The sequence below is a fragment of the Oncorhynchus nerka genome, linkage group LG16, assembly GCF_034236695.1.
Source record: "Oncorhynchus nerka isolate Pitt River linkage group LG16, Oner_Uvic_2.0, whole genome shotgun sequence".
Lineage (NCBI taxonomy): Eukaryota > Metazoa > Chordata > Actinopteri > Salmoniformes > Salmonidae > Oncorhynchus > Oncorhynchus nerka.
In genome coordinates, this window is record NC_088411.1 from 23,543,747 (window position 1) to 23,556,049 (window position 12,303).

At 48.2% G+C, this 12,303-nt stretch overlaps 1 protein-coding gene across 8 annotated transcripts in view; it reads left to right on the forward strand.

The window, feature by feature from the left end:
* Positions 1-12,303, forward strand: part of sdk2b (sidekick cell adhesion molecule 2b) — a 503,042-nt gene that overhangs the window by 331,651 nt on the left and 159,088 nt on the right. For all 8 annotated transcript variants that reach the window (XM_065002523.1, XM_065002524.1, XM_065002525.1 and 5 more), the window contains exon 2: positions 6,074-6,233. In XM_065002523.1, coding sequence (XP_064858595.1) covers positions 6,074-6,233 — 160 coding nt within the window. The remainder of the gene's footprint in view (positions 1-6,073; positions 6,234-12,303) is intronic.

The following is a 12,303-nucleotide window of genomic DNA, read 5'->3' on the forward strand; positions in this document are numbered from 1 at the left end:
ATACACACACGCTCTGTGTGCTCTGCCCACTGTGTGTGTGTTTAGTACCCAGGGGCTAGATGAAATATGTATGTAGCCTAGCTAACTGGGAGCTGGGAGCTGCTGTTCTCTTGGGAATGAGCTGAGACAGAGAGAAGCTGTCTGTTACTGGCAGCCACTGGAGACCTGTTGGGAACCGGACTGGGAGTAAGGAGGCCCAGGTGGATGGATGGGTGTTACTGTAGACTAGCTACTCACTGGTGTGACTCTCCTCCCATTATACTTTGCGTTAGAATATGCCCAATATAATCTCATAGAATGGAACCTACATTGCGATGCAATGTGTGTGTGTGTGTGTGTGTGTGTGTGTGTGTGTGTACTATTACTTTCCAACTTCAGACAGTTTAATTAGCACTCCAACACTTGTGAAAAGGCACATATTAAGGAGAGAGAAAGGTGAGAGGAATGAAAACTTACTAGGTCTTATTTTGGAAATGAGAGAATCTATTCTATTATGGATGTTAACCCTAGGGCAACAATTTACACCTGGCAGTGTTCTCATTAATGAAAGAGTAGCTTTAATTGACTGCTCAGTAAATTAAACACCAACCACACACACACACAGCGAGGAACACACATGCACCAACTGGATTTGAGACGACCTCTCTTTGTAAATGTAGGGTCAAAATTCCTTGGAACTTTCAATAAATTCTCTCGTTTTCCCGAAATCACTGTTGGAAGATTCCCGGAGTCAGGAGGGAATAAGCAGGAAATCCAGAATCCTCCAACCAGGATTTCTGGGAAACCACGGATTTTATTAAAAGATCCAGAAATTTTGCAAACCTACGAGGGACCCATTAGATCTAGTGTATGCAGATGAGCTACAATACAGCCACCCTCATCAAACATGAATTGCTTTGTAGCGTGTGCAGACGTGAAACCTTGACTGGGGGGTTGGCTTGCACATGTCTGTGTGTGTGTGTGTGTGATGGGAGAGTTTGTATTCATGGGAACTGACATGGAATATACAGCCCCTGGCATTCTTCCCCATTGTATCTCTCTGTTGTTCCTACCTCTTGAACAGTGGCTTACTCCATTATTTCATTCCCTCCATAGAAAAAAGTTAAAGTACATTGTGAATCAGAATTACATCCATAACATCCATTCAAGTGCCGTTGGATACTGAACAACCACATGTTCTCTCACAGGCTGAAGGTCCACAAATGCCTCTCTACAGTACATGTCCCCACATACCCCTAAATGTCCCCACATACCCCTACATGTCCCCACATACCCCTACATGTCCCCACATACCCCTACATGTCCCTACATATCCCTACATGTCCCCACATACCCCTATATGTCCCCACATACCCCTACATGTCCCCACATACCCCTACATGTCGCTACATGTCCCCACATACCCCTACATGTCCCCACATACCCCTACATGTCCCCACATACCCCTACATGTCCCCACATACTCCTACATGTCCCTACATATCCCTACATGTCCCCACATACCCCTATATGTCCCCACATACCCCTACATGTCCCTACATGTCCCCACATAACCCTACATGTCCCTACATATCCCTACATGTCCCCACATATCCTACATGTCCCCACATACCCCTACATGTCCCCACATACCCCTACATGTCCCCACATACCTCTACATGTCCCCACATACCCCTACATGTCCCTACATACCCCTACATGTCCGCACATACCCCTACATGTCCCCACATACCCCTACATGTCCGCACATACCCCTACATGTCCCTACATGTCTCCACATACCCCTACATGTCCCTACATGTCCCAATTTACCCCTACATGTCCCCACATACCCCTATATGTCCCCACATACCCCTACATGTCCCTACATATCCCTACATGTCCCCACATACCCCTACATGTCCCTACATGCCCCTACATGTCCCAATTTACCCCTACATGTCCCCACATACCCCTACATGTCCCTACATGCCCCTACATGTCCCTACATGCCCCTACATGTCCCCACATACCCCTACATGTCCCCACATACCGCTACATGTCCCCACATACCCCTACATGTCCCTACATGTCCCCACATACCCCTACATTTCCCCACATACCCTATATGTCCCCACATGCCCCTACATGTCCCCACATACCCTACATGTCCCTACATGTCCCCACATACCCCTACATGTCCCCACATACTCCTACATGTCCCTACATATCCCTACATGTCCCCACATACCCCTATATGTCCCCACATACCCCTACATGTCCCTACATGTCCCACATAACCCTACATGTCCCTACATATCCCTACATGTCCCCACATACCCCTACATGTCCCCACATATCCCTACATGTCCCCACATACCCCTACATGTCCCCACATACCCCTACATGTCCCCACATACCCCTACATGTCCCCACATACCCCTACATGTCCCTACATACCCCTACATGTCCGCACATACCCCTACATGTCCCCACATACCCCTACATGTCCCCACATACCCCTACATGTCCGCACATACCCCTACATGTCCCTACATGTCTCCACATGCCCCTACATGTCCCAATGTCCCCACATACCCCTACATGGCCCCACATGCCCCTACATGTCCCTACATATCCTACATGTCCCCACATACCCCTACATGTCCCTACATGCCCCTACATGTCCCTACATATCCCTACATGTCCCTACATGCCCCTACATGTCCCCACATACCCCTACATGTCCCCACATACCGCTACATGTCCCTACATGTCTCCACATACCCCTACATGTCCCTACATGCCCCTACATGTCCCAATTTACCCCTACATGTCCCCACATACCCCTACATGTCCCTACATGTCCGCACATACCCCTACATGTCCCCACATACCCCTACATGTCCCCACATACCCCTACATGTCCACACATACCCCTACATGTCCCCACATACCCCTTCATGTCCCCAGATACCCCTGCATGTCCCCACATACCCCAACATGTCCCTACATACCCCTACATGTATATACATATCCCCACATATCCCTCCTACATGTCCCCACATACCCCTACATGTCCCCACATACCCCTACATACCCCTACATGTCCATACATACCCCTACATGTCTCTACATATCCCTACATGTCCCCACATACCCCTACATGTCCCCACATACCCCTACATGTCCCCACATACCCCTACATGTCCCCACATACCTCTACATGTCCCCACATACCCCTACATGTCCCCACATACCCCTACATGTCCCCACATACACCTACATGTCCCCACATACCCCTACATGTCCCCACATACCTCTACATGTCCCCACATACCCCTACATGTCCCCACATACCTCTACATGTCCCCACATACCCCTACATGTCCCCACATACCCCTACATGTCCCCACATACCCCTACATGTCCCCACATACCCCTACATGAACTCAGTGGTCCAGTAAAACCTGTGTTGAGGTTCTCTTCAGGCCTACCATTCGCCCCTGTAAAGCAGCCCAGTCTCTTGGTTGTTTAATGAGAGAGCACAGAGGAGACATGTGATACCCATCAGTGTTCAATGTGTTATGGGGCTGGTCCCCACTATGTGCTCTCTCTCTCTCTCTCTCTCTCTCTCTCTCTCTCTCTCTCTCTCTCTCTCTCTCACTTTATCTCTCTATCACAGATAATAGCACAGCCCAGATCACTAGGGAACAATTAGTCTCGGCCGTCTAATAAAATCTCTTGCACGCCTCAATCTCCCTCATTTTCATAAACTTCCCTCCTATTCTCCACCACGCATAACATTAGCATTAACCCACACTAAGGAGGCTGTGAAACCATCTATCTCTACAAGCCATAACCCTCCTATCCTCTACATTTCTCTTTTTCCCTTTCAGTCTTTCTCATGTACATCATTCACCTCCTGGCTTTCTCTTCCTTTTATCCCTCACTCCATCATACTGCCTACCAATAGTCTTCTCATCCATTTATCCCTCACTCCATCATACTGCCTACCAATTGTCTTCTCTTCCATTTATCCCTCACTCCATCATACTGCCTGCCAATTGTCTTCTCTTCCATTTATCCCTCACTCCATCATACTGCCTACCAATTGTCTTCTCTTCTATTTACCCCTCAGTCCATCATACTGCCTCCCAATTGTATTCTCTTCCATTTATCCCTCACTCCATCATACTGCCTCCCAATTGTCTTCTCTTCCTTTTATCCCTCACTCCATCATACTGCCTACCCATTGTCTTCTCTTCCATTTATCCCTCACTCCATCATACTGCCTACCAATTGTCTTCTCTTCCATTTATCCCTCACTCCATCATACTGCCTACCAATTGTCTTCTCTTCCATTTATCCCTCACTCCATCATACTGCCTACCAATTGTCTTCTCTTCCATTTATCCCTCACTCCATCATACTGCCTACCAATTGTCTTCTCTTCCATTTATCCCTCACTCCATCATACTTCCTACCAATTGTCTTCTCTTCCATTTACCCCTCACTCCATCATACTGCCTACCAATTGTCTTCTCTTCCATTTATCCCTCACTCCATCATACTGCCTACCAATTGTCTTCTCTTCCATTTATCCCTCACTCCATCATACTGCCTACCAATTGTCTTCTCTTCCATTTACCCCTCACTCCATCATACTGCCTACCAATTGCCTTCTCTTCATGGCTACCTCTGTTTATAGACTGAATCCATCTCCATCTTTCCCCCTTTCTTTCATCTGTTTTACTAACCCTACCTCTGTTGGATTGGTGGAGCCAAAATAGCAGTGCAAAAACCAAGCCAATAGATCATTTTGACAGTTTAATTCCAATTCTTGATTATTAGCTCATTTGAAAATTATATTATCCAACCATCCAATTAAATTGGTCTATATTTACAATCATCATCAAGCATGAGGTGTTAATTGTAGTACCATCTATCAAGAGTGAGCTTTCACATCCACCAGGGAGTATGACAGTGAGGTGAATTTGGAGCTGGTTTGATGGAGGTGTGTGTGTGTGTTTGAATAGACTAAATTGTGTGTCCCCACAAGGCTAGTTATACAAGACTGTGTGTGTATGTTTGTGTGTGTGTGTCTGTGTAGCATCATCTATTCTGTTCTATCCTCAGTGCTCTGTACTCTTCGCTCTGTGCTTCTACATGTTCACAAACACAGACAGAGAAAAGAGACAAAGCGAAATGGAGAGGCACGGAGAGAATGATGAAGGGATTTCACGCATTTCCTTGTCTTTTTCCTCTTCTATCTAACCCTGTTTGGGCTGGGGCAAGCATTTCCCTTGTCTTTTTCCTCTTCTATCTAACCCTGTTTGGGCTGGGGAAATTTCCCTTGTCTTTTCCTCTTCTATCTAATTTCCCTTGTCTTTTCCTCTTCTATCTAACCCTGTTTTTGGGTTTGGGGAAAGCATTTCCCTTGTCTTTTCTCTTCTATCTAACCCTGTTTGGGCTCATTTCTGTCTTTTTCCTCTTCTATCTAACCCTGTTTGGGCTGGGAAAGCATTTCCCTTGTCTTTTTCCTCTTCTATCTAACCCTGTTTGGGCTGGGGAAAGCATTTCCCTTGTCTTTTTCCTCTTCTATCTAACCCTGTTTGGGCTGGGGAAAGCATTTCCCTTGTCTTTTTCCTCTTCTATCTAACCCTGTTTGGGCTGGGGAAAGCATTTCCCTTGTCTTTTTCCTCTTCTATCTAACCCTGTTTGAGCTGGGGAAAGTGATACAGTATGTCATGCTTAACAGTTCAGACACACAGAGAACCCATATCTCCAATCCACATATCTTAGCTCTTCTCGACTCATGAATCCTGTCTCATGAATCGCTGTATAATTAAGCAAGAATGCTCGAGGAGGTGTGGTATATTGGCCATATACTACAAACCACAGAGGTGCATTATTGCTATTATAAACTGGCTACCAACGTAATTAGAACAGTAAAATATATCCGTGGTATACAGTCTGAACCACTCTCTCTGTCCATATGTCCATGGGTATACTTATCTCTCTCTCTCTCTCTCTCTCTCTCTCTCTCTCTCTCTTTCTCTCTCTCTCTCTCTCTCTCTCTCTCTCTCTCCAGATGATGTGCCGCCCTACTTTAAGACGGAGCCGGTGCGGAGCCAGTTGCACCTGGAGCGTAACAGGCTGGTGTTGACATGTATGGCGGAGGGGAGCTGGCCCCTGGAGTTCAAATGGATCCATAATGGCACTGAGCTCACACGGTTCTCATTGGAGTACAGGTGAGTACTGCCACTGTATACTTTACACACCCCTATAGATCCAAAATGGCGCATAGCGCACCCTGCATCCCACTGCTCGCTTGCCTCTGAAGCTAAGCAGGGTTGGTCCTGGATGGGAGACCAGATACTGCTGGAAGTGTTGTTGGTGGGCCAGTAGGAGGCACTATTCTGGTTTTAAAAAAATACAACAAAAAATAAGAATATAAATCATCATGGCCATTAATTGGTTAATTCATCCCTCCTCTCCCCTGAAGCTATTAGAGAGAGAGAGAGAGAGAGAGAGAGAGAGAGAGAGAGAGAGAGAGAGAGAGAGAGAGAGAGAGAGAGAGAGAGAGAGAGAGAGAGAGAGAGAGAGAGAGAGAGAGACTTTAGTGTTAACTGGGAGATCTTAATCATGTGGCAAGCTCTGGTCTTATCTCTAGAAGTGGTGTGCTCTGTCGGAGGTCTAAATGAGACGGTGAGCTGACACTGGACCTGTTACACCACACACTGGACTGAGGTGAACAAAGGTCTAGTGTTGATGGAGCTGCTTGCTGCTCTCTACAATGCCTCAGGGAGATAAAAACACGGACAGAGAGAACACAGCAGTAACAGTCAGTGCATCAGGACCAATACACAGATGGAAAACATAATGGCTCACGGCTTAGTGGGACCAATGCTCGTAATTACTGGACAGGCTATTGTCTGTCTGTGTGATTGAGTGTGTGTGTGTGTTACTGGGTGATTGAGTGTGTGTGTTACTGGGTGATTGAGTGTGTCTGTGTTATTGGGTGAGTGATTTAGTGTTTGTTTGTGTGTGTGTGTTATCGGATGTTTGAGTGTGTGTCCTTGCATGTGTTTGTAGTGGCCCCATCCCTCACAATGTCCTCCCCAGTGACAGGTAAGGGGAGATGGGCAGTGGGAAGGTCAACGCCAGCCTTATGGTAATGAGGTTATGCAAGGTCTCTGGTGATCAACACTGTTTTAAAGACTCACACAGACACCAGGACACGCAACCTTCTGTCCTTAGGCCACTGATCAGGCCACTGATGTCACTGATGTCATGTGCGTGCGAACATGACACATGCATTTCTGTTTGCGTGCTTGCGTGAATACTTGTGTGTTTCCATGTGGGTTTGTGTGTTGAAAGAGAGATAAAGGGTGAAAGAGAGAGAGAGAGAGAGAGAGAGAGAGTTTGAAATCTGGAGAGAATAAAAGACATCAGAGCAATGGAGGGAGGAGGTGGAGGAAGAGGAAGAGGAGTGTATGTATGGAGCCATAAAGAGCACATCTGGCCTTGCCTTTTAACTCCCCTCCACTTTAGCTATCAGAGAGAAGCAGTGAATTCACATACAGACACGCTGCCTTAACAGCCTCTCTAAGCCCCTCTCCGCTCTACTCTTGTCAGGCCCTCTCCTCGCCTCATCTTCTCCTCCTCTGACTTAAAACCAGTAATCTTCTGCGTGCCTCGGCCCTGGCCCTGCCACCGAGCGTGTATATTTTTTATTAACAGAAACAATTTCATGCCAGCTCCGAACAAATTAACATGAGTTCAATCCAATAATATTCCTTGTCTAGAGGGGTAGGGGACAAGCTGGGCTCGCTAACTAAATAGCAGGCGTAAGAAGGAGGGGTGTGGAAATGTGAGTGTGGTATTAGAGTCGGGACCTTCACTGCTGTAACTTGGAACAACAGTAAGGGGAATAGACCAGGGATTTGTACCAAATGACACCATATTCCCTAAATGGTGGGCCCTGGACACATACTCTATAGTGTTTTACTATTGCTATAGTGCTTCATAAGCTTAACATATCCCTCTTCGTCTGCTTGAAATGTCCTATCCAACCCAGGTGACACAGCAACACAGAAATATGGTGGGCAGGGAAAATATATAGACTTAATCTTAGCAATTTCTTCTTAGCTAGCTACACAGCCGTCTTTGTATCATAGATAATTGCGTAATTATCGTATTTCGTCGTCCTAACGCAGTCTACACTGCCCTGCAGCTAGCCAGCTAGCTAACGTCCACCGTTAGCTAGTCCACCGTCTACCGATTAGCAGCACAACTATTACACTCAACTGAACGACTTGATTAGTGTAGTGTTAGCTAGCTACATAGTTGTCTTTGCTGTCTTCGTACCCAAGATAATTGTGTAGTTTAGAGTGTGTAGTTTTATGTCGTCCTTAACATAGGAGACTCTGCTAGCTAGCCAACAGCTAGCCAACGTCTACCGAACAGAACTTCTGCACTCAACAATCCGGTCGCATTTCGCTTCGCTCCACAGGTAGTATCACATTTTTCATTTCATTTCATTACAGTACAACGGCTTGATTTGTTTGATCGTAGCTAGCTACATAGCTAGCTACATAGCCGTCTTTGTATCAAAGATAATTGTGTAGTCTAGAGCGATTTCCTAGGTTAGTTAGCCAGCTATTGTCGTTCTTTTAACGCAACGTAACGTAATCAACACTGCTAGCTAGCCAGCTAGCCCCGAATAGCAGCACAGTAGAAACTATTACACTCAACGGAACGACTTGATTAGTGTAGTGTCAACAACGCAGCCAATGCCAACTAGCCTACTTAGTCAACAACGCAGCCTCTGCCAGCTAGCCTACTTCAGCAGTACTGTATCATTTTAATCATTTTAGTCAATAAGATTCTTGCTACGTAAGCTTAACTCTCTGAACACTCGTGACGTGTAGTCCACTTGTCATTCCAATCTCCTTTGCATTAGCGTAGCCTCTTGTGTAGCCTGTCAACTATGTGTCTGTCTATCCCTGTTCTCTCCTCTCTGCACAGACCATACAAACGCTCCACACCGCGTGGCCGCGGCCACCTAATCTGGTGGTCCCAGCGCGCACGACCCACGTGGAGTTCCAGGTCTCCGGTAGCCTCTGGAACTGCCGATCTGCGGCCAACAAGGCAGAGTTCATCTCCGCCTATGTCTCCCTCCAGTCCTCGACTTCTTGGCACTGACGGAAACATGGATCACCACAGACAACACTGCTACTCCTACTGCTCTCTCTTCGTCTGCCCACGTGTTCTCGCACACCCGAGAGCTTCTGGTCAGCGGGGTGGTGGCACCGGGATCCTCATCTCTCCCAAGTGGTCATTCTCTCTTTCTCCCCTTACCCATCTGTCTATCGCCTCCTTTGAATTCCATGCTGTCACAGTTACCAGCCCTTTCAAGCTTAACATCCTTATCATTTATCGCCCTCCAGGTTCCCTCGGAGAGTTCATCAATGAGCTTGATGCCTTGATAAGCTCCTTTCCTGAGGACGGCTCACCTCTCACAGTTCTGGGCGACTTTAACCTCCCCACGCCTACCTTTGACTCATTCCTCTCTGCCTCCTTCTTTCCACTCCTCTCCTCTTTTGACCTCACCTCTCACCTTCCCCCTACTCACAAGGCAGGAAATACGCTCGACCTCATCTTTACTAGATGCTGTTCTTCCACTAACCTCGTTGCAACTCCCCTCCAAGTCTCCGACCACTACCTTGTATCCTTTTCCCTCTCGCTCTCATCCAACACTTCCCACACTGCCCCTACTCGGATGGTATCGCGCCGTCCCAACCTTCGCTCTCTCTCCCCCGCTACTCTCTCCTCTTCCATCCTATCATCTCTTCCCTCTGCTCAAACCTTCTCCAACCTATCTCCTGATTCTGCCTCCTCAACCCTCCTCTCCTCCCTTTCTGCATCCTTTGACTCTCTATGTCCCCTATCCTCCAGGCCGGCTCGGTCCTCCCCTCCCGCTCCGTGGCTCGACGACTCATTGCGAGCTCACAGAACAGGGCTCCGGGCAGCCGAGCGGAAATGGAGGAAAACTCGCCTCCCTGCGGACCTGACATCCTTTCACTCCCTCCTCTCTACATTTTCCTCCTCTCTCTGCTGCTAAAGCCACTTTCTACCACTCTAAATTCCAAGCATCTGCCTCTAACCCTAGGAAGCTCTTTGCAACCTTCTCCTCCCTCCTGAATCCTCCTCCCCCTCCCCCCCTCCTCCCCTCTCTGCAGATGACTTCGTCAACCATTTTGAAAAGAAGGTCGACGACATCCGATCCTCGTTTGCTAAGTCAAACGACACCGCTGGTTCTGCTCACACTGCCCTACCCTGTGCTCTGACCTCTTTCTCCCCTCTCTCTCCAGATGAAATCTCGCGTCTTGTGACGGCCGGCCGCCCTACAACCTGCCCACTTGACCCTATCCCCTCCTCTCTTCTCCAGACCATTTCCGGAGACCTCCTCCCTTACCTCACCTCGCTCATCAACTCATCCCTGACCGCTGGCTACGTCCCTTCCGTCTTCAAGAGAGCGAGAGTTGCACCCCTTCTGAAAAAACCTACACTCGATCCCTCCGATGTCAACAACTACAGACCAGTATCCCTTCTTTCTTTTCTCTCCAAAACTCTTGAACGTGCCGTCCTTGGCCAGCTCTCCCGCTATCTCTCTCAGAATGACCTTCTTGATCCAAATCAGTCAGGTTTCAAGACTAGTCATTCAACTGAGACTGCTCTTCTCTGTATCACGGAGGCGCTCCGCACTGCTAAAGCTAACTCTCTCTCCTCTGCTCTCATCCTTCTAGACCTATCGGCTGCCTTCGATACTGTGAACCATCAGATCCTCCTCTCCACCCTCTCCGAGTTGGGCATCTCCGGCGCGGCCCACGCTTGGATTGCGTCCTACCTGACAGGTCGCTCCTACCAGGTGGCGTGGCGAGAATCCGTCTCCACACCACGTGCTCTCACCACTGGTGTCCCCCAGGGCTCTGTTCTAGGCCCTCTCCTATTCTCGCTATACACCAAGTCACTTGGCTCTGTCATAACCTCACATGGTCTCTCCTATCATTGCTATGCAGACGACACACAATTAATCTTCTCCTTTCCCCCTTCTGATGACCAGGTGGCGAATCGCATCTCTGCATGTCTGGCAGACATATCCGTGTGGATGACGGATCACCACCTCAAGCTGAACCTCGGCAAGACGGAGCTGCTCTTCCTCCCGGGAAGGACTGCCCGTTCCATGATCTCGCCATCACGGTTGACAACTCCATTGTGTCCTCCTCCCAGAGCGCTAAGAACCTTGGCGTGATCCTGGACAACACCCTGTCGTTCTCAACTAACATCAAGGCGGTGGCCCGTTCCTGTAGGTTCATGCTCTACAACATCCGCAGAGTACGACCCTGCCTCACACAGGAAGCGGCGCAGGTCCTAATCCAGGCACTTGTCATCTCCCGTCTGGATTACTGCAACTCGCTGTTGGCTGGGCTCCCTGCCTGTGCCATTAAACCCCTACAACTCATCCAGAACGCCGCAGCCCGTCTGGTGTTCAACCTTCCCAAGTTCTCTCACGTCACCCCGCTCCTCCGCTCCCTCCACTGGCTTCCAGTTGAAGCTCGCATCCGCTACAAGACCATGGTGCTTGCCTACGGAGCTGTGAGGGGAACGGCACCTCAGTACCTCCAGGCTCTGATCAGGCCCTACACCCAAACAAGGGCACTGCGTTCATCCACCTCTGGCCTGCTCGCCTCCCTACCACTGAGGAAGTACAGTTCCCGCTCAGCCCAGTCAAAACTGTTCGCTGCTCTGGCCCCCCAATGGTGGAACAAACTCCCTCACGACGCCAGGACAGCGGAGTCAATCACCACCTTCCGGAGACACCTGAAACCCCACCTCTTTAAGGAATACCTAGGATAGGATAAAGTAATCCCTCTCACCCCCCCTCCCCCTGAAAAGATTTAGATGCACTACTGTTCCACTGGAGGTCATAAGGTGAATGCACCAATTTGTAAGTCGCTCTGGATAAGAGCGTCTGCTAAATGACTTAAATGTAAATGTAAATGACTTTTCAGCTCAGGAGGCTAATATTCTTTATATTGCCATATTGTCCTCCCTCGTGGCACTCCTGTTATATTAGCAAACAAAAATAAGTCTTTATGATAAACATACAGTGCTTTTAACATACAGTGTTTTCAACGTACATATTTGACATATACTACACATGCCAAATGTATGTGGACACCCACTCGTCAGACATCTCATTCCAAAATCATGGCTATTAATATGGAGTTGGTCTCTCCTTTGCTATTACAACAG